This window comes from Silene latifolia, chromosome 2, assembly GCF_048544455.1.
Source record: "Silene latifolia isolate original U9 population chromosome 2, ASM4854445v1, whole genome shotgun sequence".
NCBI classification, from domain to species: domain Eukaryota; kingdom Viridiplantae; phylum Streptophyta; class Magnoliopsida; order Caryophyllales; family Caryophyllaceae; genus Silene; species Silene latifolia.
Genome location: NC_133527.1, coordinates 165,552,918 through 165,579,320, shown reverse-complemented (window position 1 = coordinate 165,579,320; position 26,403 = coordinate 165,552,918). Strand labels below are relative to the sequence as shown.

The 26,403-nt window shown below is 38.1% G+C and overlaps 1 protein-coding gene across 1 annotated transcript; it reads left to right on the top strand.

The window, feature by feature from the left end:
* Positions 1 to 441: 441 nt before the first annotated feature.
* On the top strand, positions 442 to 26,202 carry LOC141643279 (uncharacterized). The gene is made up of 36 exons (XM_074452361.1): positions 442 to 929; positions 1,039 to 1,129; positions 1,755 to 3,952; positions 4,541 to 4,655; positions 5,609 to 6,469; positions 7,011 to 7,293; positions 7,433 to 7,926; positions 8,075 to 8,204; positions 8,295 to 8,419; positions 10,328 to 10,959; positions 11,057 to 11,174; positions 11,291 to 11,407; positions 11,497 to 11,591; positions 13,142 to 13,284; positions 13,954 to 14,009; positions 14,101 to 14,314; positions 15,343 to 15,753; positions 15,826 to 16,100; positions 16,243 to 16,328; positions 16,415 to 16,501; positions 16,659 to 16,920; positions 17,007 to 17,435; positions 17,517 to 17,613; positions 17,923 to 18,236; positions 18,908 to 19,036; positions 19,178 to 19,345; positions 19,451 to 19,576; positions 19,694 to 19,783; positions 20,238 to 20,344; positions 20,421 to 20,569; positions 21,253 to 21,335; positions 21,404 to 21,499; positions 21,596 to 21,718; positions 23,951 to 24,034; positions 24,380 to 24,523; positions 25,318 to 26,202. Exons 1-36 carry the CDS (start codon positions 643 to 645, stop codon positions 25,648 to 25,650), a joined length of 9,552 nt encoding a protein of 3,183 aa, XP_074308462.1. The 5' UTR covers positions 442 to 642; the 3' UTR covers positions 25,651 to 26,202.
* Positions 26,203 to 26,403: the final 201 nt, after the last annotated feature.

Sequence of the window (26,403 nt, the reverse complement as noted above, 5' to 3'; positions counted from 1 at the left end):
TCTTTATCCACTAACCCATTTTGTTACCATTTTAACTCACAAAATATCCGGCACAAATGATGACCTGTCACAAAGAAGATCAATTGAAAATATATACGGAGTACTTTACTTGACTACTCATATTACTTTAACGAACGCTAGCTCATCTTACAATTTCCTTGTCCGTGTCTAACTCATTTACTGTATTAAATTGTGCCAAACTGAGTTAGCCCTTGGCCCATTTTTGTAAAAGAAACTGTTGTCCAAACCCGGTAAAAATTAGGATTGAATGAACCGGATTATCGAACAATACAACCCATTAACAACTCTACCCGAAAAACACATTACAATTGTTGCAAAACCGTCTTACACTAGAATTTGATGAACTCGAATCGAAAACGGAATAACTTGAAGTGTGGACAAACCCAAACAAAAATCCAAGAAAGGCGACAAAACAAAACCGATATTTGCTTCCTGCTGACAAGCAAACTACCAAAAAGTAGGACTATTCCACATTTCCAAATTCCACTCCCTTATCTCTTACCACCTCCAATTTCTCCGGTACACTTCATAACTAAACTTACCTTCATCACCTTCACCTTCCTTCTCCAATGGCGGGAACATGATAATATTCAACAATCTCAACATCTATCAACATAAACCATGATATTCGACGGATTCATCCAAAGAAAACTAGCTTCATTACTACGCCCATGGCTATCACAGGAACCAGTTTGGGATGTCAAATTAGGGTTCTGCCGTTCTCTCCTTGTAATTCGGGACATTCGTTTCGACGCCGCAATTTTAAACGGTCTTATTGATGGCGGCGCTGAATTGCGCTTGTTGTTTAAAAGTGTGGTGATTGATGAAGTTGTTATTCGCGTTTCGCATTGGTCTGCTCCTGCTTTCGCAATTGATGTTCGCGGCGTCAATGTTTCGCTTTTCGTTGAGTGCGTAATTCTCAATTGTCTATTTTATTTGGTTCAATTTTAGTGGTTTTTAATTAATTGGTGAATGCTGAATTTTGTGTGATTGTTGAATTGGATTTGGTTGTTGAAGGAAAGGAGCCGTATCGAAACGAGTTGATGAATCACTTGATGATTACCTAGAGAACAGAAAGAGGAACATTTTGGCACAAATTGATCCTCAGGCATGTTTTATTGTCTCTTTTGAATTCATTGTCAACTTTAACCATTAATCTCTCCAAATATATGTGAAGTATATTGTCAAATTCGTCACGTTTGGAAAACAATTTTTTCCTTATTATGTTTCCAAAAAGTTGTGATTATTGTATAGTGCGAGAAAATAGGAGTTGAAATTGATTAGCTAAAGTCAAAAAGGACAATCTACATGGGATGGAGGAGTGTGTTGTTAGTCATTCTTGCATTAGACTGTATGTGGGCCCAGAAGTTTTGCTTATCAGCTTCAGAAGGTGCAATGACTTAGGTTAAATTCGTAGCGTTCACTTACTGTAGCTTTGAATGGTTTTCGTACAGTCTCGTGTTAGAATTCGTATTTTGCTCCGACTTGAATACTGTAACGTTTGATTAGTGGCTTATCAGTTGCATTTGCGTAAGAGTTGGTTAGTCTTGTTATTGTTAGCCGGAAAACATTTAAAATAGCTGTCGTTAGGACAATGGAATTTAGATTCTGATAGAGATTAGAGTAATATGCTAAATCAAATAATACTGAAGTAAGACATGTACGTTTAGAATGATACTAAGTATATTAGGTTAGCTGAGTTGAAATGAGGAAGTAATTCATGAATATTGCAGGGAAGTGCATTGCATGAAAGTATAGAGAGAATGATGATGACTGCTTCTTTGAAAACTGGGATTAAGGATTCCATAACCAATCTGGTACTTGCCCATTGCTGTTTACATTTCCATGATGCACGTGTGCGGGTGGAGTATCCTGTTTCTGATGATACGTTTTCTTGGCTATGTTATTCAAGGGAGCTTAGTGTGGAATCTTCACATGAGAAAATAGGGTGTTTATTTGGTGGGATTATTGGTTTACTTTTTGTACCATTCAGAGAGACTTCTTTTAATCTTGAAGCTAGTGAGCTGGATCTAGGAGCCGAGACAAAAGCTCATAGTAGCTGTGTCCTTTCTTTTATAAATCCATGTGTTGGCATTAGAATGAAAGATCTTCATCTTGTAAACTTGGTACTTTCTGTACCAGAAATAAACTTTTCGCTTTCTTCTAGTCAACTTCAAATGGTTCGGGCATTTAGCAACCTTCTCAGCATAGAGTGTAAGCATATTAGAAGTGGCAGACTGCTTTGGAAAATTGTCAGGTATAAGATTCACCATGTCCTGCGACGCCCTAAATATGCGGTGTACAAAATGGTGCTTGATGCACTAGTTTGGTTGCACCTTGTTAAAGAATATCAGACTTTCCTGTCATTGGTTGGATACCCTGAACACCGACCGAGAATAAAAACTGGTATGAAATTCTTCAGATCAGCTGTTCAGCAATGGCAGAGGATTTCTCAGAAAGAAAAAACTGGACTGCCAGTGGAAGCTGTTGCTAGTGCAAGGCGAGTCGCACGTCATAGAGCAGCCCGGAAAGCACCTTGTGACGAAATTTATGATGTGCCTTATGTGAACAACGACTTCAGTATTTTCTGGAGGATTTTCTTGCCACTGTTTGTTTTATGGCGGGTAACTCTGGATAGTTTTGAGAATTTCAGGACATTTGTCCATCTGCGCATGACACCATCCATAGTTGATCGATCAAAGATGACGTCTACTGTCGTCGATCCAAAATGCTGCTTCCATCTGAGTCTCGGGAAGGTATCAGCCACTTTTTCTCTTAATGATGGCTGTCCCATTTCCAGAAAAACAAACTTGAAGGAAAGGACGTCTAAGACAGATTTGATTTCATTTTTTCTGGTTGCTAAAGAATTTCTCTTAACGTATGAAGAGGGGATATGTGAGCAATATATATCCTTTTCTGTTGGATCCTTGAAAATTACATCAGCAGCTGTTTCCCGTGGCTCAAAAATTGAAACTAGGTTAGGAAACAATCACGATCTCAGACAGATCACTAAAGAGAATCAAGCTGGCTCAAAAGCAATTGCTTGGGGGGAACCTGCTCTGATTAGTTGCCATTCAGAGATAGGAGACATTGGACATGGGGACCTTCCCGACTTGAAAGAATTGTCAGGAGAGATTGGAATTGCTTGGAATCGGATGAAGTCAAGATTTCAAGGAAGCAAGAGAGAGAATAAAGGAAATCCGTGGGCAATTTGTAGCATCCACACTTCCTTGTCTTATCAAGGCATTAAAGGTTCTCATCCCGTGGTTTTGAAGTGCAATTTTATGGTAGGAAAGCTTAACTTTGCGTTAGATTATTCAGCAGTCGTATCAATTGCCACACTTAGAGAGCAGGTGCAGTACGCTCTATACCAGGTAAATGGTTCACTGGGTTCTACAAGAAACATCCGGGACATACAGAAAATAAATTTACAGAGAATCAATAGCCCTGATACCTTGACGTCCCTTATTGAGGGATTGAAAATTAAATTGTTCAATTTGCTTCCTGATAACCACATTGAAGTGAATGGTGTTGTCGCTGGTCCTCGGGTCCAAATATCTCTTAAAAACGAGGGTTTTGCAGGTAGCCCTTCAGAGCGCAATGCTTTGCATGTTCCTGATGTGATCAACTTTAAAATTGATGTATACAGCAGTTATTTTGCTGTTCAGCCAACTGCAATGTCTACAATTGCACCAGGGGAACATCAAATGCCATCAGATGGTTTTGAATCAGAATTATCTAAGATGCAGGACAACATGATGGGTGGGTTTCATGTATCAGGCAATGTAGAATATGTTTCAAGAGGCCATATTTCACACTTGTATTATTTAAGACTAGGTGGTTTAAGTGCATACTTTGAGAATTCGTTGGAAGATGATCAAATGCAAGTTCTATTACTGAAGCCTGTCACAGCTAAGTTTCCGACAATCAGGTTGATGACTTTTGTCTTTGCTATTTTTTCTGTTTATACCTATATTTTAAAGCATTTGTTCCCTTTACTATAGCTGTTTATTTTAGGAGCATGTGATGTCACTAGTTTGGCAATGGAACTCAGAGGTAGCTGTTTTATTAATTCTCCCATATGAAAGAGAGAGTGAAAACATAATATCTGGAATATATACTCGTGGATATTCATGTGCTATAAGCCTATAATATTGGTCAATGACGGTTGAGGAAGTTCATTATAATGACATCATGGATAATGAATGTCTTTTGTGTTTTTATGCTATGCCAAATTGCCAACACTCGACAAAGGATAGTATATTTTGGTAGTTAAATGCCGTTATTTATTTGCTTTGGCGAGATGTCCATATTTTATGCCGAATCCATTGACATAGTGATTTTAAAAATCACCGTGCCGTTATGCCTTAATTAGGATGGTTTATTGCTTTTTTTTAAGCTGCTCGAGGTCCATAGAAAAGCTCAGTTTTCTGATATCTTACCCCACCCTTTGAGAAGTTCTATATTAACTTTGTATCCCCATTTTCCTTTACGCAGATGTTTGCCATGTATATTTCAGGGATTATTTCTACTCATTTGGTAGATCTCTTGTTGCATCTTCCCTGTCCTTACATGGTGTCATGTCTGGAGCTACTGGTTTATTCTATATGGATGAGCTGTCTGTGATTTCTCAGGTATAGACTAATAAACCTATTCCATCATCCATGCTAGTTGATCTTCATCTGTTTTCACTTTTTTGCTTTGTCGTTGGCTATATAATAGTTAAAAAAATTCTGTTTAATTGCGCTTCCATAATTTCGAGGGGAAGCATCTAAAACTCTTGATATTCAGGATTTGGTGAGAACCTCGAACCCAGTGAGATGTGTGAGAATTCCACTTGCACTTAGTTTGGAAACAAATCAATGGCTAAGATTATATCTGAAAACCCCCAACTTCCCTCCGTCCCCACCTTTTCTCACCCCCTCTCCCACCATAAGCTATCCACTTCCAGCCGGTCAGCAGCTCGGCTATGTCGAACGACAGACCGGCTGTCACATGCCAGCGTGTTCCTCCTCACCGGCAGTCGGTCCAATGTAAGGTTGCATGGTTTGTGGTTCCAACATCCCTCACTCCCTTCTTTTCCTCTTCTCCTCTTTTCCTTCTCTTATACACCAACCTTTCCTATGCTGGGGTCATCTTCTCTCTCCTCCTCCTGCATACCTCTGTTCGCCTCCTTCCCACCACTATCTACCGTACCTTTGACCTCCCTCATCCTTCCTCCCATCCCTCATGCCTTAGGCTCTACCGGGCCCTACTCTTGTATCTCTTTCTTTCTATCCCTTGCAATCAAGTGGCCAGAAATCGGGGTGCACCGGCTAGACAGGGGAGAGATCGGATGCACTTAACTAGCTGGTGAGCTGGTCAGATGGCCGGAAGAGTGGTGGCATGTGGTTTGGTAGGCGGATGAGAGTTTAGGGTTTTTGAGAGGTGGGAGGTTAGGGTTTAAGTTAGGTTAGCTAGTCTCAGATCTAATATTGGCCATCAATCTATTCTAATCTAATGGTAAAGAGGGGTTCTCATGGTCTCACCAAGTTAAGGTTCTCACCGCATTCTAATCTTCTTGAACAATTGTCTAATTTTCTGGCAGGTGGTGGAAAGCTTGTTTACTGCAGCATTAGTTCCGGCGTCTTCCTCCTCTACTTCCGAAGATGTTCAAAATAATCACGCGATGCTGGAGAATCAAATATTGCAGCCTGTATTTTTGAACGAGGAGATACACAGTGGAAGTAGTGAAGGGGAAACTTTAACCTTAGAAAGTGAACTCTTCTCTATTAGAGCGAGCGTTGAACTTGTTCCTTTTGATATTATCCTTCATAACTCCAGGAATGTCACAGAGAAAAGTTTTTTTCCTCTGCTTTTAGATAATTCTAATTTTCAGATGCGGGAATTAGCAGAACCATCTTCTACTGGAATTGGGCTTTCTGTTCAGCGATCAGGCTTAAATATTTTTGTTGGGGAAGCAAAGATAGAGATAGATGCTAATGTTGGTGGATTTCGTGCTGTTCTATTTAAACACAACGATCAAACTGGGAACACTGATAATTCTGGAACCAAGGATGTGATTTTGCATTCTGTTGATTGTTTGTATGAAGCCTCCCTTTCTAGCTGTTCATTTATTCTGTTGCTGGATTGCGTACACGACTCAAAATCAATGAATGAAGCTTATAGCGCAACATCTAATAGAAATCCCAAAGACATGGTCGCTGGTCATCCCCTGATGGCCAATAGTCGATTGCCAAATTTCGATCACAGTATAGATGATGGTGTTGAGTCTGATGTATCAGATGTGGCACTAAGTTATTGGCTGATACTAAATATCACTATTGGCGTTATTTTTGTGGGATCAGTCTCTGTTAAAAATGATGTTCTCGATGCGAACGTGGTAGATAATCTCCAGTTATCAGTTTCAGTTGGAGGAGAATTTCAGAGTTTTCTTATGGAGATCCAGGTCCGAACCTTCTAAATTATATGAAGTTGTCATCGTTTAGTATGCTTTTTATTCAGAAAATGTAAATGCATGCCAAGTTTAATTAAAAATTTATTAGATGCGAAAAATATCTAGAGTAACCTCAAGGTATTGCCTTTTTTCTCCAAAGTATATCTCATACTTTTGTTATATGAACCAACTCAGGCGTTTCAGATGGACTCAAAAGGTGAATTAAAAGTGACCTTTCTGCTAACTGCCTCTAGCTTCTATCACTTGGTCTGTTAGAGACTTAGAGTTAACCATTAATTTTCCTATTTCTTCTTGAAAACCACTTGCGTTTTAAAAAATCTTACGTAAAATGAAAATATCCTAGAAACAATAGATTAGTATGAGATTGAGAGCTGTGTAAATAAAAATAAATTATAAGAAATTATAAGATAAATGGAATACATATTCACCATCATGCATTTACTTAGTATTCATCAGTTTGATTACATGCAGTTTGGTTGATGTTTTAAATTTTCTATCTAGGATATGACAACTTTTTATTACTTCTTGTCAGGGTGGTCTAATTGTAATTGATGTGTTGGTTCTGGTAAGATTTTCACACTGTCTCAGTTCGTACCTTAATTTTATCAAGACTTTGTTGTATATGGAGCATTCACATAGAAAGAGCAGAAGGATGGCTGAACCTTCTGTTAATGAGTCGGTTGGTATAGAGCATTCTGAACAGCCGGCACAAGCAAACTCTTCACCAGCTTATACTGTCAAATGGGAACTCTTGGAAGCTTGTAGGATAGATCTGTCACACTTTTCATTTGCACTTCTATCACAGGACGATTCTGGTAGTTTTATGTTCTTTATTTTTATTTTTTAAATATTGCATCTTTTTTATCACCTAGCTGAATACTATTTTTTTTCTCTTTTAAAACCCGAAAAGATAATCTTTGCACAAACTAAAAATTTTGATTTTGTTTTTCGCAGGTTTGCTCAGGCAAATCATAGGGAGGGTTACTTTCATCTCAAAGTTGTGGTCGAAGGACATGAAGCAGAAGTTTTTATTTAATCTTTCACATCTAGAGATTCTTTCTCAGAATCTTTACTATGGTGTAAAAGGAAGAGAAAGAAACAATCAGATGCCACATTTTTCTTCTGTAGGATCAAGTTCTAAGCCATTATTGTCCAATCAGGATAGCTCTTCAGGAACAATCCTGTTAAAAGAAAAGGTGCTCGCCTTGTCTGAAGATGCTAGTTCCGCAAAGCCACCTCTTTCTATGGATGGCTCTTCTACTATTGATTCTTCACTTCCAACTGTTCAAACAAGCAAAAACTCCATCTTGGACCGATTGACTTCTTCTATTTCAGCGGAGAAGCTTTTTTCAGGTTTCGAGGATAATCAAAGTTGTCTGACCCAGGGATGGGTTGGCCGCGGTTCCATTTCAGGTTTAAATTTGACAATCTCGCTTTCTGAGATAAAGGTGAGGTTCATATCTTTGTTTGTTTTTCTTTTTCCTCCTTCTGGTGCCCTTCAATGTTGTAGTTAAATTATTTAGTCAATATCTGGGTTTTTTTTGGATAAAATTTCCACTTTTCCTACAATAATTTCCACAATTGTTTATTGTGCAGATTCTTATGGCTGTTATTGAATCCTTGTCTGAGGTTTCCGGGAAGGACGATGCTAATAACGTGCTAGAGAAAACTTGGTCATCAGCTAACCAGATATATGAAAATGATTTGGAAACAGCTCTCCCAGAGGGTAATCGAGGCAGACTATTGTTTTACTGTGAACAAATCTTCTGCTTATTTTACCAAGATTTATGCTTAATAATTTTTCATGTTATCATAGGAGCTATTGTAGCCATTCAGGATGCCCATCAGCACATGTATGTATCTGTTGAAAATGTTGAAAACAAGTATCGGGTGGCTGGTGCAGTTCACTATTCTGCTGTTGGTAGGGGGGCTCTTTTCAGGGTATGTATATCACTGCCTTGAAATTAGATTTTGAATGTTTATCAGATTTGTGAAGTACAATTCCCATGGTTGAGTGACAAACGTTTCTTGTAAAGTTACTTTCCAGCCTAAATTGGTAAACTGTCTTAGCTCTTAACCTCTTATGGGCTTATTTTAGCAACAGCAACTTAGGCCACACATTATATATCCTTTCTGTAAGAACAAGAAATAGCTCAAGTGGTAAGAGCTCTCTTACTTCAACTGTGAGGTTGGAAGTTCGATTCTTACCCGCTACATAGTGCGCTCATTTGAACCCCCAAAAAAAAAATATATCCTGTCTGTGTAAGGAATGGTGTTCTGACAATTATTTTGCGAGGAGTTTCCCAGAGCCATGTACTGCGCTCTTGCGCCCTTGCCCTGGTATTATTTTCTACTATATAGCCAGATATATTTTGGATTCAACAGTAGGCAACTTAATCGTAGTGTCAACCATGAAAATTTTCCAAGCAAACTCTAGATTCTAGAATCACCTAGTCAAATCCAAAAAAATCTAGTCCAGTCATCAGCAGGGTAAAAAATGGCAACATGTATGAAGTCACTGCTTTGAGCAGTGCCTACTTACTTCAAAACAAAATGGTTTATTCTTTCGTAACAATTAGAGTTAGATTTCTTCTATATCAGTTCTGCCTTCGAGCAGGAGCTTCAGAAGTTAAGATCAAGCTAGTGTTGGTTGCCTTTGAGGATTTCAGCGGAGGGCTCGAACTAGGGGTTTTATCAACTTTGTGCATCCCAAGTAGTCTATATTGAGGAACAACATTATAGAGAGAAGATGTTCTTGCTTCTACTGAAGCTGAATCACCAATGTGTTGTTATAGCAACAACAGCATATTGGGGACTATTAATTAAAGACTGCCAAATATACTCCAGTAGAAATGTCACCTCAGGTGTCATTTTCTTGAAGATGGCAGACACAGCTGGGAAGATATTTCACAAATGAATTGGTAAAAAAAAAACTGGGTGGACGGTGGAGCATTACCATACGATTATACGGCAGAAATACATATCTGAAAAAGTCAACCTGATGGAATTTCTATTGTGCCATCGTTGGTCTATATGAATTCAATGTCAATCATGCCTATTCTTCTTAAGTTTCAGATGCATATTAGAAGAAACAGGGTGATTGATTTGATAGCGTTGAGAAAGTTTAGTATATTTTCCCTCTTCTATAATAACTAAAAAGATGACTATAAGAGTAATGTTTTCTATTTAACTTCTTTTTTGATTTTGCTATGCAGTCAAAGATTACTATCACTTGGCTTTTTTGTTTGTTATTTTCCCCTTTTGTTTTTCACTTTTCCTTTGCTATTTTTTTCGCATTTTGAGGTGTGCGTTCACCCATGGACGGTTCTAAAGGATGATTCATGTCAGCCGACCCCAAATCATTTTGGGATTAAGGCTCTGATGTTGTTTCATTAAAGTATCCGCACTTCTTGTCAGTCACCTGGAAAAAGCCGCCCTTGCAAGGAATTGTTGCTACAATTAACTCCCCTTACCTTGATTTAGATGGCATGGCAACCTTTGAGGTAGTGGGGTATTGCTGTTGTCAATTTGTATAAGAGTTCAAAGATTGCACGCTTCAGTTTCATTCCAAGTTGAAGTCGGATCCGTTCATATGTGTTTAGGTTAAGTGTTAAGATCTCTGATACAAACTGGGGTTAGTGCTGAACAAGTTGATTTGATTTATTTTATTTTTTAATAAAATGACTTCTTGGCAATTGACATCTTTTTGTGTTTTCAAGAGTTTTTTTTCTTCTTTTTTTTTTTTTTTTTTTTTTTTTCTTTGACCCCAAATCATTTTGGGATTAAGGCTCTGATGTTGTTGTTGTTGTTGTTGTTTTCTTTGACCCTCTTGTCCTTCTGCATAATCAGGTTAAGTGGCAGAAACAAAAGAGATGGATGTTTTCAACACCTTGGTTCTCGTTGGAGTCTCTGTTTGCTAAGACTGCTTCTGGGGATCCATTGCGTCTGAATTATTCCACATCTTCAAGTTTTATTGACATCTCCAGCAGCAATGACAGTGCTTGTGCGCTTTGGAAAATCGCTTCTCATAAGCACGAGGGTTATCAGGATGATACTGATCTGCGCCCTCTAAGTTACTTGACTAGAAATACCTTCTATCTTGTCAATAAGAAGAGTGATTGTGCTGCTGCTTTCATTCACGGGGCTTTTGAGTTTGTTAAAAAGCCTGGAAATCTTTTCAAGTTCAAGATTTTCCCTGGCCTTTCTTTGACTCGTGATATATTGCCATCTGAAAGTCCTGCGTCCATGGAAGCTCAAAGTATACCGGACCAAATTCATACAGTCCCTTGTATAAGTTTGACAGTTGAGAAGGTCTCCTTGACTATTGTCCATGAACTGTCAGATGCCAGGGACAATATACCCCTTCTTCAAGTAACCACTGATGATACTGAGCTCACTGTTCAAGTCCTTCCTCAGAAAACCAGATTGATAAGCACCTTCACAACTATGCTTTATTACTTCGACGCATACAATTTTATTTGGCAAGTGTTTAGTGTGTGTAATCAAACACTTCTCTTTAACACGACAATCAGATTATGTTATTTGTGCTTACATCACTGTTTGTCTGCCAATATACAGGAGAGAACTTACTCAGCCCATTGAAATCTGTATGTATTGGCGATCAACAACTCATTCTACCGTTGAAGAAAAATCTAGTCATGGGATGCACTCTCGTCTTTATGTCAGAGTGCAGGAGGTTAGAAAGAATCAGACTACAATTTATCACTTGAGCGGCAAATGAGCAATTTTCTGTGGTTCTTTTCGTGGCCTATGTCTCTCATATCTTGTGCTAATTTTTCTTGCCTTTTGTAGCTGGATTTTTCATTGACAGAGCTTTCATTGGACATATTACTGTATCTAATTGGAAAACTTGATTTGGCTGGACCTTTTGCCGTGAAAAGTTCTTCCATTCTGGCCAATTGCTGCAAGGTCATCGAACATTTTATGCCACTGCAAAGAATGGCAAGTACAATGTCGGTGCTTGTGGATTTGTTTTCATCGTTTGAAATGGTTTGCAGGTGGCAAATCAATTGGACGTTGACCTTCTTTGCCATTTTGACAATTCGCAACCTGCAAGAGTGGGAAGGAATCTGTCAGCTGACTTTTTCCTAAGGTTTCTCCTTTTTCTTGAGGTGTCTTTATTTTCAACTTTGTGCTTAGCACTAGAGACTTAGATATTTTGCACTCGCTCTGCCCAAGTGAGAAGTTATCTATTTACATTTTAAGGTGTATTAGTGAATACAGTAGTTATCTATATCTACATTTGCTAACTTATTCATTGCACAATGACAATTACCCCCTCCTTGTTTACTCTTTCATTTCTGATAGTACATTGCTAGTGGGAGATAAATTTTAATAATAGTTTTTTTTTTTTTTTTTTTTTTTTTACTTTATCTAAGTTGTCCTTGGTCTTTGGTCCAAAAGCAATAGATAGCTTCTCACTGGGGCGGAGGTTTTTTTTTTCTAGTGAAACTTCTTCCAAAGAAAGGAAGAGCTGGGAGACTCCATTTTGTATGTGGAATGATGCTTAGTTTGGAATTACTTTGGTGGAACACGAGTGTTTATGTTAGTTTGTTGTCCCATTATTAAACATAAACATGAATGAGCCAAAGACTCATTACTCATTGGTTCTGGATTATGATGAAATAAAGCAAAATGGCTCACTAAAGTGGCTGCACTTCTTTCTATTGTGAAGTAGCAGTCCTTCGATGCGATTCTCAATGCACTTTCATCTTGGGTCGTTCGGAAACACCCTCTGTTTTGCTGACACAAGGTAAGGCTGTGTACATCCGGCCCGCCTTATCCTACAATTTGCGGGAGCCCTCTTGGGGGTAATGTTGTTGTTATGGCCTATAGGGATGTGATATTAAGCATGTGGTCATCTAGGCTATGTTTATCAAAGATCACATGACCGGACAGACCGGTCAACTGCCAAAAAGTGAATAAAGAAAAGAGGAAAATAAGAAAAACTGCATGACCGGTTGGCTAAAATAGTTGTTAGAGGAACACCTTGACCACTTCTCTTGCCCTTCTTCATGACCACCATGTGGCATGTGCTGATTGGTTGCAACATTTAATTTATTAAAAACAAAGAGAGAGGCGCCGTTAGCAGAAATCATGTGGTCATGAAGTTACATGAGCAACTCATCATTGCCATGTGGCAAGTCATTTTTGCTCATCACAGTTTTTAAGAGGAGAAATATTTGGTGTAAAGGTAGGTCAAGGTGGTTATTGATAAACACTATATTAATGGAGTAGGTTATGTAAATAGGTTAAAAATTTAAAACTAATAATTTTATTGGTGACCTAGTTTAAGGAAGGTCATTGATAAACATAGTCATGGCTTTACAAAGAAAAAGGTTGTTATCATAGAAGCCTTACTCAAATCTGCCTTTTTTTTTCCGAGTCGTTGTCCTCTTGTAATTTGTAATTTGTAAGGCGTAAGACTGTAAGAGGTTTCTGCTCTGGAGCCCCATTGTGAACAATCCTGCGCGATGGCCAAAATAACCTGTGCGACATAACTTGGTTGTGGAAGATGGACAATTGGTCATTTCCTGTACTTCCATGTGTTTATAAATTATAAGATAATTATATGTGCTGCTGCTCCCACTGGACGTGCATGCCTTAGTATTAATGTAGTTTTAAAATGTTCCTTCATTCTAGGCACCTTGTGGATCAGCCTCTGGAGGCATCCTGCGCGATGGTTTGTCTTGAAATTCCTGGAACGTCTTCAACTTCTTTAATTCGTGTACCTCTTGTAAAAACTCAAGTGTTTGCTTGGAGAACCCGTATTAAGTCGTTACAAGGTAAGTGTGTTTAATATATTATCTTGATGTAACATGGGTTAGGGTTTTTAACAACTCTTTCATGTTCCTTAGTCAGGTGATGTGAGGTGAACAATAACTGGAGATAATGCAACTTAAAAATCACACACTCTTTGAAAATTTTACATATTTTTGTTATTCAGCTGTAAAATGAACAACTTGTAATTCTGAAGAGCTGTTCAGTTTCTATCAGTCAAGCTCTTGTAGATGATCTGAATAGAACATGTATTTAGTTTACAGCATGTGCTTCTTACACCTACAATTCAGTTCAGTTTTGCCGGTTTCCATTGATTGGGTTACCCGTTATTTTAGCGGAAACTTGAAACACGTCCTTTCTTTCTCTAATGTTAATGCTAGATAATTTAGTCAATTCTTATAGAACCACCACCACCCCACCCCCACCCCCACCCCCCACCTTCCCCCCAAAATAAAACAGGCTTCATAAAGGTTAGATGACTGCAGTTTATGACCTCTGAAACAATTGTATCATGACTTTAACAGGCAGTTCCACACTCCAATTGTAGTAATCCAGTAGTCGAGCTTGAGTAGCTCATAAGATCTTAATGCTTCTATATAGATGTTCGCAACTTCAAATCTGCAACAGTTGAACTTGTATGGTTTCTTAAAGTTGGCTGTCATTTGCCTTGACAGATACACAAACCCATCCAGGGCCATTTATTGTTTTTGACATTTCAAAGAATGTTGAGGTACGAGTATGTAGCTAGAATTTTTTTATATTATATGCTGTAGGGTATAGATGTGTCTACCCATAATAATTCATATTTATGACATATACAGGAAGGATTGTCACTTACTATCTCCCCTTTGTTAAGAATTCATAACCAAACGGGCTTTTCTGTTGAACTGCGTATTCAAAGAGCTGGTTCAACAGAAGTTGAATCTGCATCTGTACTGCTCAAAGAAGGTGACATCGTTGATGACTGTGTAGCGGCATTTGATGCAATAAGTTTGGTTGGTGGGCCAAAGAAAGCACTGCGGTCATTAGGCGTTGGTATGCTTTGCTATGTATTCTCTTTTAGTTCTCTCTTACCTCCGAATGTTGTAGATATTCTAATTTGATTCCTCTATGTTTTTTCTCTTTTCGATATTATCAAGCTATTAACCGGTGGCTGCAATTTCCTTCTTTTCTCTATTTATTTCTAATTTGTCGTACGTAGTGCATACTGCACATGACTTCTTCTGGGATGTATGGCAAGACGTAATTGTGATTGCTGTTGAAGTCTTTGTAGCATTTTATGCTGTGTGCTGTCCATTTGGGCTGATTTTGTTTATAGCTGTATAGTACATCTGTCCTGTATAAAGTTAAAATGTTACTGATTGACTCTTGGGCCTTGCACAATGGTAGATGTGCTACGGAGTATAATGTAAACATGAGGTCCTGAGGTTGATTCTTTGCAAGCTTCTTTTATATTTGAATAAGTTTTCCATTGTTCCTCTGGATGAAGTGAACCCGGGGAGTTGAAGTAAGAATTGTGTTAACTTTTAGCCTTTTTTTTTTTTTTTTTTTTTTTTTTTTTTTTTTTTTTTTTTTTCAATTTTGGCCTCCTGGGTTGGCTCACGTAGTTAGACTTGAATGTATAAATGGTGTGTCTCTGGTTGTGGGAGCAATTTGACCTGAGATTATCCCTCTTGATTCAGTGCGTGTGACCCTTAAGCTATAAAAAAATATGGCTAACTTGGTGTACATGGTTTGCACTGGGGTTTACCTAGTGCGCACTAAAGCTTGTGGTTGCGAATTCCACCTTTATCCAAGAACAAAGATAAAATGTTAACTTTCTTGTTCCACCGAACTCTCTAAGTTTCTTGACCCTGTAGTTTTCCATCTTATTCTCTGTGCAACTTGATACCTGTAAATATACGAGCAATATGACGCGTAAACGTGTTTGAAGTTACGTTTGACATACTTCAAAATTTCATTCCTGATGAGTCCACTTAACGTTTGTTCAAGATGCTCTCTTAAAGAAATTAGGCGGTTGGAAATATTCTGAAAAAACTCATCTGTCTGCTGATGCGATGCAGGTAACTTTGTCTTCTCATTTAAACCTGAGATAGAAGAGTTGACAAAACATTCTTGTAATTCTACTTCAGTAGACTGGTCAGACAACCTAGATGGTGGAAAGGCTGTTCGTTTGTCTGGTGTCATTGACAAATTTAGCTACCAATTTCGAAGAGCTTTATCTGTAGACTCGAGGAAATATAACTTCAGTACAACTGGCTGTTCCGTAAATTCTGGAAATGCCCATGTGGCCAATATGCACTTTTTGGTTCAGAGAATTGTAAGAGATGTGCCAATTATGCAACCAAATGACCATCTTAAAAGTAAGATTTCAGCAATTGCGTTCCAAGAGCAGAAGGAAATTATCCTCCTTCCAACTGTGCGAGTATCCAATCTATTGGAATCAGATATCAACGTACTTCTTTCTGAAACAGGTATAGTTAACTACTAGTGGATGTTTAGTATATTTGGAGCTTGTTCTCTAATGACATTGTTCTTTGATACAGAAAACTCATCAGCCGATGGCTTACTGAACATTAATCAGGCAGCAATTCCATCTGGATTGACCGTTAATTTGTATGCAAATCCTGCTGTTATATTTTTCACTATTACGCTAACCATGTTTGGATCTAGCTGCAAGCCCGTGAACAGTGGGCAATGGCTCAAAAAGTTGAATAAAAAAAAGGATGGGATCCAATTTCTGGATATTGATCTCGATTTTTGCCGAGGACAATACTTTGCTTGCTTAAGATTAGCTCGTAGTGAGAAGGGCATGCTAGAGGTAATAGTGCTACAATACACAATTGCAGCATTCTCATTATTTATGTATTGTGGCTATGATTTGGTGATAAAGTTTTTAAGGATTAGTTAATCTGTATAAGAATGTTGGGAATTATTTTGTGCTAAACTATGCGATGTTGCAGGCCATTGTTTTTACACGATACTCATTAAGAAATGACTATGAATGTCCTCTTTTATGCTCTACAACTAACCTGAAACCTTTGCCACGGTAAGTGATACGCTGGCAACAAAAAACTTTTGTCAACACTGGTTTGTTTGACTGGAAACTTCATTACATACAGTGATATAATGCAGGGATCAGACTGATAGGCATTCAACCACCACTCCTCCACATCTTGGGTCCGTTTTGCCTCCAAAGTCCATCAGATCCTGGTACATGAAGTAAGATGTCTCTCTGTTTTTTTGTTTCTCCTCCATGGCCGTGTTAATTAGTTCGCTGAATGATTTTATCCCTCACCGCTTCATAAAGAACTCAAGATGGGAAAAAGTAGGAAATGAACGGAACGAAATGAGCTCTGCCATGTATTCTTTTTGGCAGATCAAGTAAGGTGTCGATGACATTATTTGATGAAGAATCCTCTGAATCAACCTTGGACTTAGATGCACTGTCAGGACGGTCAGAGATGAGTTTTACTAAATTACAAGGATCTGGATTTACACAATCGGTCAAGTTGGGGATATCTTTGGGGCCATTAACGAATCAATTTAATGTGCCTGCACAAGTGGTTTCTCTGGTGCCACGATACATAGTATCAAATGAATCAGCAGAACGGATTTTTGTCCGACAATGTTTCTTAGATGTAAGCTTATGGTCCATTTGCAGGTTTTCTTCTTTATCTGTCTTTAGATCTAATATATAACTCATTTGATATTTTTTTTCGGGAAGGATGACTTGGTGGAGACACTAAACATCAGCAGCAAACAGAAGAAAACATTATCTGTCAGGGTTGGATCTGGTGATAAACGGGATATCACTGTTTTTGACAAACTACTGCGAAAGCATAAGGTTTCGGATGATGATTTCTCAATGTTTGTGCAATTTAGACCAAATGAGAGTATGTTGGGGTGGTCAGGTCCAGTTTGTATTGCTTCACTTGGACGTTTTTTCGTAAAATTCAAAAGATGTGTTGAATCTTCTGTGAATCAGTCAGCTCATTCAACAAGAGAAGATGATACGACCTGGGAATATGGGGCTGTTCACGTCGTTGAGGAGGCTTCTACATTTGTTTTGAATTTTTATAAACCACCTGATATCGCCTTGCCTTACCGAATCGAAAATCATTTGTGTGATGCTTCTATCAATTATTACCAAAAGGTTTTCTCCCGCTTACACCTACCAATATTTTTTGAAGCATCCATGATGCTGTGTTCTTTTCTGACTACTTGAAGCTTCCAGGACACATTTGAGCCAGAGACTCTCGCATCAAGAGCAAGTGTCTATTACGTCTGGGATGACTTGACCCGACCACGTAAACTGGTGGTTAAAATTAATGGTAATTTCCTCCTCCCTGAATTTACTTGTAGTTGATATCATCGTAACTCATTACTCTTTGGTTCCGGTTTATGATGTTATAAAGCAAAATGGCTCAGTAAAGCGGCTGCGCTTCTTTCTCTTGTGAAGTACCAGTTGAGTCATTCGGAAACTGTCTCTTTGTGTTGCTAACACAAGGATAAGGCTGCATACCCCCCCTTCCTCTACCCTGCAAGTTTCTGGAGCTATTGAGGCACTGGGGTAATGTCATTGTTGTTGATATCATCGTAGTTAACAATTTTGACATTTCTTGCCTATCTCTACATTCTAGGTGTTGAGATGCTACGTGAAATCAGCTTGGATAAGTTGCGGCCTTGGAAACCTTTTCTCCGGAGCCGGCAGCAGAGGGAGCAAGCTTCTATGTTACCATCATATAGCCACATCTACAGAGGAACAAATCTTCCGATGATGGGTATCAACGTGGAAAAGCTGGGGTATGAAGTCCATGCCGATGGTCTTACTCGTGTGTTGCGCATTTGTCATTCGCCTGGTAGTCATGTAGGAGACAGGAACTTCCATTCAAGCAAGATGGTTCAGTTGAGAGTTTCTTATTTTGCCATCCGTTTACTTGAGCGTTTCAAACGGGTGAGTGAAGTCAGTACAATTTTTTCTGGTCATTAATGAAGCTACTGATTGTGAGTTATGACCATTCTGAGTATTGAGTAACATTGTACACTATGTTACTCGGATACTTCACTTAGTTGCCGTATTCCGTATTCGATACGTTTTTTGTCGGGTACGATATGATACTTTGATACTTCATTTTAGACCAAAATATTGAAAATTTCGCACAAAATAGACGTATCAGATAATCGGATACGTATTTTGTCGGATACGAGTAGACGAGTACGAGTAACATAGATTGTACATACAACTGAAATTGTCGTTTTGCGTGCTAACTGCGTAGCACTGATATATTACTTAATGGACATGATAATTACTCTATATTCCGATTGACTTGTATTGAACTCCTATTTTTTTTTTTTTATGTGCTACCTCGAGCAAATCTAGAGCAGAATTTATGAGATACACAGAATACATTCTTTCATTTGTGAGTAGCTTCGGAATCCATAGGAATGCTTTACTTGGAATGAAATTCGGTTGTGTATGTACCAGGTTATTGTATTATTTGTGTTGTTAGTATCTTCTTTGAAAATCGGTAATTTTCAGTTTGTGTTCTTGTTTCTGGTTATCTTTATATAAGCCTCTTTATTTGAAATATAGTAACCTGTAGCGTTCCTTGTAATTTTTTGTAGGATGTAGTTGACGATGCAGACTCCAGTGATCTGTCAACTTACACGCCAATTATAATTGGAAGATTAGTGAATATCAGTCTTGATTCTATCATCCTTGATGAAAGGAAGTACAACCAGCTTAGGGTACAGGTAAATTGATTCTTTCTTCTTTTTGTTCTTCGTCCCGCACTGCCTTGCTAATTTTGCCATCTCTCAGACTCAGTATAAGCTTGTGCTTTTTTCCTGGGAGTGTTTATATTAATCACTCATTTATATTTTCTGTGATGACAGTCAATGAATGTGGACGAAAAATGGGTCGGAGCTCCGTATGCAGCTATGCTGAGGAGACATTTTACTTCCGCCTATGATGCAGATGACTCCATATTGCTTGTTGTCTTCGTCTTATATTCGACTAGCTCTACAGTCCGAGAAGTGAAATATTCATCAATTGTTCTGCAGGTAAGGAAGACATACTTGCTAGCTACTGGAACACACCTTTCTTATTCGCTGTTATTTCTTCATCAATACAATTGATAGTTTATTGACCACTTTGGTTCTGCGCAGCCAATTGATCTAAACCTTGATGAGGAGACCTTAATGAAAATCGTACCATTTTGGAGAACATCTCTTAGTACAAATACCCAGAGTCAACAGTACTACTTTGACCATTTTGAGGTCCACCCAGTTAAGGTGTGGTTTGTTATTTATAACCTTCCTGTATGAATTAATATGAGTAATAGTCATAGTTTCTATGTGGATTTTAACTGATGTGTACATTTTCTGTATCTTTTTTTTCCTTGCGTTGAGATCATTGCGAGCTTTCTTCCGGAGGATTCTTACTCAAGTTATAGCTCAGGACAAGAGACATTGAGGTCTTTGTTACACAGTGTTATTAAGGTAAAGCGGTGATTAATTAAGTTATTCGATTAGTGACTAGCAATGTTATGGCCAAGACCAATCTGGCCCCTACAGACTACAGTGATAATGTGGTGAGAATTCAAAAGTTGAGGAAGAGCTTTTAAATTTCCAATTTGAAATATCACTTCAAAAACTTACCATCATGTAAATTAAAAATAGGAAAAAATCAGCCGAGACGGCTGATTTTTAACACGCGTCGGCCAACTCCGTCCGATGCGACATGTGAAAGGCCCAAGATGACATAGTTATAACTTGTACCGGTATTTTGTTAAGAAGGGATTAAAATGTTGGTCAAATTAATCTTCTAATTGGATTCCTTCTTAGCATGATAGGAAATAGACCATAGACGATAAAATATGTACAAAAGCTTGACAGGTCGTATGTAATTTTTATCATTTTACTTCTCTCTTTCTTAATTATTTGTATGCAACAGATTCCGCCCGTAAAGAATCTCGTCGTAGAACTTAACGGAGTCTTAGTCACTCATGCTTTGGTAACAACTCGTGAGCTGCTTTTGAGATGTGGACGACACTATTCATGGTAAGTCTAATTATGGTTGCTGCTACCTTATGCTGTGCTACTCTTTGTATATATGAAGTAAAAAGTTGTCCTTTAGGTACGCTATGCGAGCTATCTATATTGCGAAGGGAAGCCAATTACTTCCACCAGCTTTTGCATCAGTTTTCGATGATTTAGCCTCCTCCTCTCTGGATGTTTTCTTTGATCCTTCCAGCAGCTTGTTTAATGCTCGAGGTCTCACCCTAGGTACCTAGTCCCTCGTTGTCACTTTTGTATGGCATTGGATGCACTTTTCTATTGATGAATCAATTACGTAGTTGATGTATAGTCGTTGGATACATGTTGATGATTTTCATTGTGCATTTTTTCTTTTGTGAAATTAAATTGACAATTTGAATGATTGTGATAAATCAAGCATGAACTGAAGTCACCTTCTAGCACCTATGACTTATGCTTGCAATGATAAAGTCTATTCTAGACAATTTTTTCTTGGAGAGTGGAGACCTCAGACCCTTGAAGGAAAGGTTTGGAGGGTCTGATGTTCCAAGGACAAAAGGCCCAAATAGACAAGTCACAAATGTATATCCACTGATATGTACTGTAGCAAAATTAAAACTGGTCCTTCTGGAAAGTGATTACTGTCTTAGGCTCTTAGCGCTGCTCGGAAGAGAGGAGTGACCTTCTTCATATTGTGAAGTCTGACTCTTGCATGATTGGGTTAATTTGCTTTGTCCACAATCGTAGTTGATGGATCTGACGGGTCCACCAAGTTTTAGAGGAAAGAACAGCGGTCTTTCGCTGATCTTATTACCATATTATATTTGAGTGTTATTACTTGGTACTCTTTGCTCACCTCATTTTTTTTGCTCACGTCATTTCTAACACCAACTTTATGAAGCATGTTTCTAATTTCTTGACTTCTGAGACAGGGACATTTAAGTTAATCAGCAAATGCATTGAAAATAAAGGCATGTCAGGGACAAGACGGTATTTTGGTGATCTTGGCAAAACTGTGAGTTTCCATTCTTCAACTTCGTACTCCCTTTCTGTCTTCAGCTTCTGATCGTAAGCTTTTTTCAGTTAAAAAATGCAGGATCCAACATACTTTTTGCTGCAGTGACTGAAATCACAGACTCAGTACTCAAGGGTGCAGAAAGTAGTGGCCTAAATGGAATGGTATTTTAACCTTCCAATGCTTGTTAGGTTCTCTTCTTTGTATATAACTCACTCATGCCAGCTGACTATAACATGTGAACCTTCATATATCGATAGGTAACAGGTTTTCATTATGGAGTACTTAAATTAGCCATGGAACCGTCAGTTCTGGGAACAGCATTCTTGGAAGGAGGGCCTGACAGAAAAATCAAGCTTGATCGTAGTCCAGGAATTGATGAGGTAAATCTCAATAAGCATGGACTTGTAAACTGTCTTTAGACTAGTGGTGCAAGTGATTTATATATTGGTTGTGATGTCATATATATACTATATAGGCCCTTCGTAATATCAAGTTATTCCCATTTCCTTTTGACACGTATAAGGGGAGAGCATTGTATAATAAAAGGGCCATGCAGGACAAATTAAAACTAAAGTATTCCTTCAATTGATGGTCGGAAGTTGGGTAAAGGAGCAAGGTTGGAAGGAGGTGGAGGTGGGTGTGGGTGTGGGGAAGTTTGTGTGGGTGCTGAGAAGGAGAGGGAAGGTTGCAGTTGGTGGGGAAAGTGGTGGTGTTGGAAAAATTCACACAAATAATCCAAGATTATCTTCCCAAATAATCTCAAGAATAAATTATCCTCCTAGTAACCGCAAGTTTTGAGGTATTTTCTCAAAATGGTCCCAAGTAACAATGTTAACTAGTTTTAGACCCGTGCAAAAAATGCACGGGTCGTAATAACATGCGCTATCATTAGATACATGAACATATAATTGAGCGTGATTAAGTGTTCAATACCGTGACAATATAAATGGTCCATATTTGAGATTCGAATATTTGATAAATATTAGATTTAAATATGAGATAATATACAACCGTATTTTATTAGAATTATATTAAAGATATTTGACATGTTAGACTCGTTGAATGTATGTAAATTGTAACATTTATGTAAATTGTAACATTTTAACTTATAAACTTATGTTTTAACATAAGTAATTAAAATATGAATAGAAGATATGAATAAGAATTAGGTTAAGGAGAGGGACTAATTAAATAGAATATGAAATATGGGGGGACCCACATATATAAATTCAGTAGCCAATCAAATGACAAGAAAAAACTTGGCTTTTATACTATGTAGATTTTCCATTAAATATACTTTATTTTTTTCTTCTAAATTGCTTTTTTTTTTTCCTGAAAATTTTAGATAAATCATTAAGGGTATTGATTTTCGCAGTATACATTTTACTTATCGCAGTACGCTATTGACCAAATTACCCCTTTCATTTCTACTCTAAAAATTATGGCATGTACTGCCCAAGAAAAAGAAAGGAAAAGGTAGATAAGAAAGAATGTATTGTGCACTGCATTCACCATCCCACCTATCGCCCCCTCCCTCCTCCGGCAAACACCTCGCCGACTACGGTGATCCGCTTTAATTGTGCAAATTAAGAGATGACACCGCCTTAATTTGCATTAGTTTATGCTCTACAAGATGGTTACTCTTGTTACATTATTACAAATAAATGCCTATATTTATGTTTAATGGACAAGACAAATGGGAATTACGTTGATTAATTGCATTAGCCTGAGAGTGCATATTCAATTACGGCAATAATTCTACCCGAACATCGACAACAAACTCTAATAAACACCAAATTTTGATAAAAGAAATGCGAATTACTCCGTACAAATGAAAGTGGAAGGCAACATTGATCCATGAATCCATGATTAGTTTAATATTGTTGCACAATTGAATTGGAATTTACATTTGAAAAATTGGTAAATCTGAGGAGGTAATTTGTCGAGAGGATTAGTTTTACTATTTGTTGTTTAGTTTTTCACCAAGGGTAAGTAAATGGAAAGTATTGTGAAAAATGTACTGTATTGAGTAAAAAACGTACTGTGAAAATAAATTACGATCATTAATAGTACCAAACTATTCTAAGCTGTGAATCCATAACCCTAAATCACTTGAGCAATCTACATATTCCGGAAGTACTTTCCAAAATACCGAAATTATCCCTCCTTTTCACATATATCTTTCGTATTTTATATCGTGTAAGAGTTTAGTAAACGTGTTAGAAATATGGATACTTATATTTTTGTTCTGTTTTTTCACATCTCAAGGAACACCATACTATATTTGTCCTAAAAGAGTGAAAAATTTCACATACTTTACTTGCTTTGGTACAGAGGTGGGACTAGTTGAGAGTATATATTTAAGAAGTATGGATTTATTGAATCTTGCCCGATATGGAAAGAAAAGAAGTGGGAACTTCATAACGATACATATCAAATAGAAAAATGGGAAGATAACCTTATTACGGAGGGAGTATGAGTGTCTAATCTTGTAATCTCTGTTTAGAGAAGCATACTCCATATGTGTGTATTGTTTACATCTCTTGAAAGCGTCACATATTCTGGACAAGCTTCTTTCTCTAACTGACCATTTAAACCCTCCTGTTTTGCAGTTATATATTGAAGGATATTTACAAGCTATGTTAGATGCAATTTATAAGCAGGAATATCTGAGAGTCAGAGTCATCGATGACCAGGTTTCTTCTTCTCCTCCTTTCTCTTGGGTTCGTGTGTGTGTGTGTGTGTGCGTGTGTGTACAATGCATTTACATCTTACCAACAGAGGGGACTTTTAGTTTTGATGGGCGGACTGAACAACTTTTGCGAGTATATAATTAAAAGATAATGATGCAGGTTGCTTGAGTAATTCTCTAATCTCTATGCATTCATCTTATCTGTCGACCAATTCCCGTGAGTTGCATGATACTTAAATCTTGTCTCGAAAGCAAGCCCCGTGGCCCATTTTCAAGTGTTTCATTATCCATTCAGCCAGAAAGTTTATTTGACTGCAGCAGTCTGAACTTTATGTACAATGCTGGGCAGGTTATTCTTAAGAATCTACCTCCCAACAGTTCTCTTATTGATGAGATAATGGATCGGATAAAGGATTTTCTTGTTAGCAAGGCATTGTTGAAGGGAGAGTATTCAGCTATGGCTCGTCCTTTGAGGCACCTTAGAGGAGAGAATGTAAGTTCATCTCGTTACACAAGCATTCCTCTGGTAACAATAAGAACGCTTGTGTCTAAAAACTAACTCTCATATAATGAGAAACTGACAAATAAAGGAAGCTTCATAAACTAGTTTTAGTAACGAGGTGTACCCGTATATTAGATGACCAGAAAGCCAACGCTTTAACCATATTATGGAAACAGACTTGCAGATGCCAACCACGAGCTTAAGCTTTCTACATGTAAAGAGCTGGTGATCAATTAGGTTACATAACGTCATTACTCCTATCAGCGACGATCTTTTCACGTTATGTATAATATAACAAGTGGGGGATAAGTGGGTTGATAAGTAAAACTACATCCATATACATAAAATTTAATCTCAAATTCTGACAGCCCCACCCCCACCCCCACCCCCACCCCAAACCGCTAACAGTTCCCACACCGTTTACAGGCTTATATGAGTCACCCCCAGCCAACCAGGCCTAAACACTGGCGTAACCCAGATTTGATGTTATGAAGGGCTAAAATCTATATCAAAAAAGGTTATGAATAAAGGAAAGAGATTGAGAGGGAGAAGAGAGACATCTTATGTTTACTCATAGGAGTATATATAGTACATAGGTTCAAGGGTTTATCGAATCCTAATTACATATATAACGGACGAAGGCCCAATGTGACATCCGCATTAAATAATATTTCATAACAAAAATTTAATAAGAGAATTTCAATTTTGTTAGGACTCAATGGGGCAACAGCCCTTGTAATACCCCTCACTCAGCCATATGACATTGGCAATTTCATTTTACCCAGGAATGGCGAATTGGGCCTACTATTCTGACTCTGTGCGAGCATCTCTTTGTGAGTTTTGCTATTCGAATGCTGAGGAAACAAACAAATATTACTGTGGGGAAACTGAAGCTAAAAGAAAAATGGGCTGGAGGGGGTGAAGAGAAGAAGCCAAGTAGCAGCGCAGAGGAACCTACGAGGAAGTCGATATGGAGATGGGGGATCGGGAAGTTCATACTCTCAGCAGCACTGGCTTACATTGATGGACGTTTGTGCCGCTGCATACCGAATCCTATTGCAAGGAGGATTGTGAGTGGCTTTCTGTTGAGTTTACTGGATAACGATGATACTAAATGATGATGAAAGGGACCTGGAAACCTGGCGAGGGTCCTTTGGAACAAATCAAGGCCAAATCAGTATTGATGGTTATGGCCTATGGCTAACACAAACCTTACATTCGGTAGGGATACTCAACGGCCTGATAAGAGACCTTTGATAGACCAAAGTTTGATCTCTATTGCTTGGCCCAATAGATGGCGATTTCTGGGAGACGGGGTAAAACTCGACTTGTACAGTTACAGGTAAAATTCTGCAGGATCTATGAATGTATCTCCTGGTGGAGGCTGAGAACTGACAAGAATTTAGGTATTATAGTTCACAAACCACACCAATCCTATTCGGGGGATGCTCAAGGAAGGAGATGAACTGGCAGTCATATTGGTTGTCATACACAGCATACACAAGTTTGTGCCTTTTTTTTTTCTCCGTCCTTAAATATTTTGCTCAACAACGGTTTAGGTTTGATTTGTAAACTGTTAATTTTTGTTCCCCTTAGGCCTTAGCAACATGTAAATGAATTATACCCTTCAAATTCAGTCATTTATTACTAATGCGGTTATTGCTTCCAAATCGAGCTTAGTCATCTACTCTGAGACACCCATAGACCATTGTCTATGATCAATCCGGCTTTAATCAGAAACACGTCAATATGATAATCCGCCTTAAGTGAATCTTTATATTATTTCGGTAGTTGTAAGGCTTTCAGCACAAAAAACTTGGTTTCATTCAAAGCCAACACATACGTTTGTAGCAAGGCCAATAGAGGCGGCT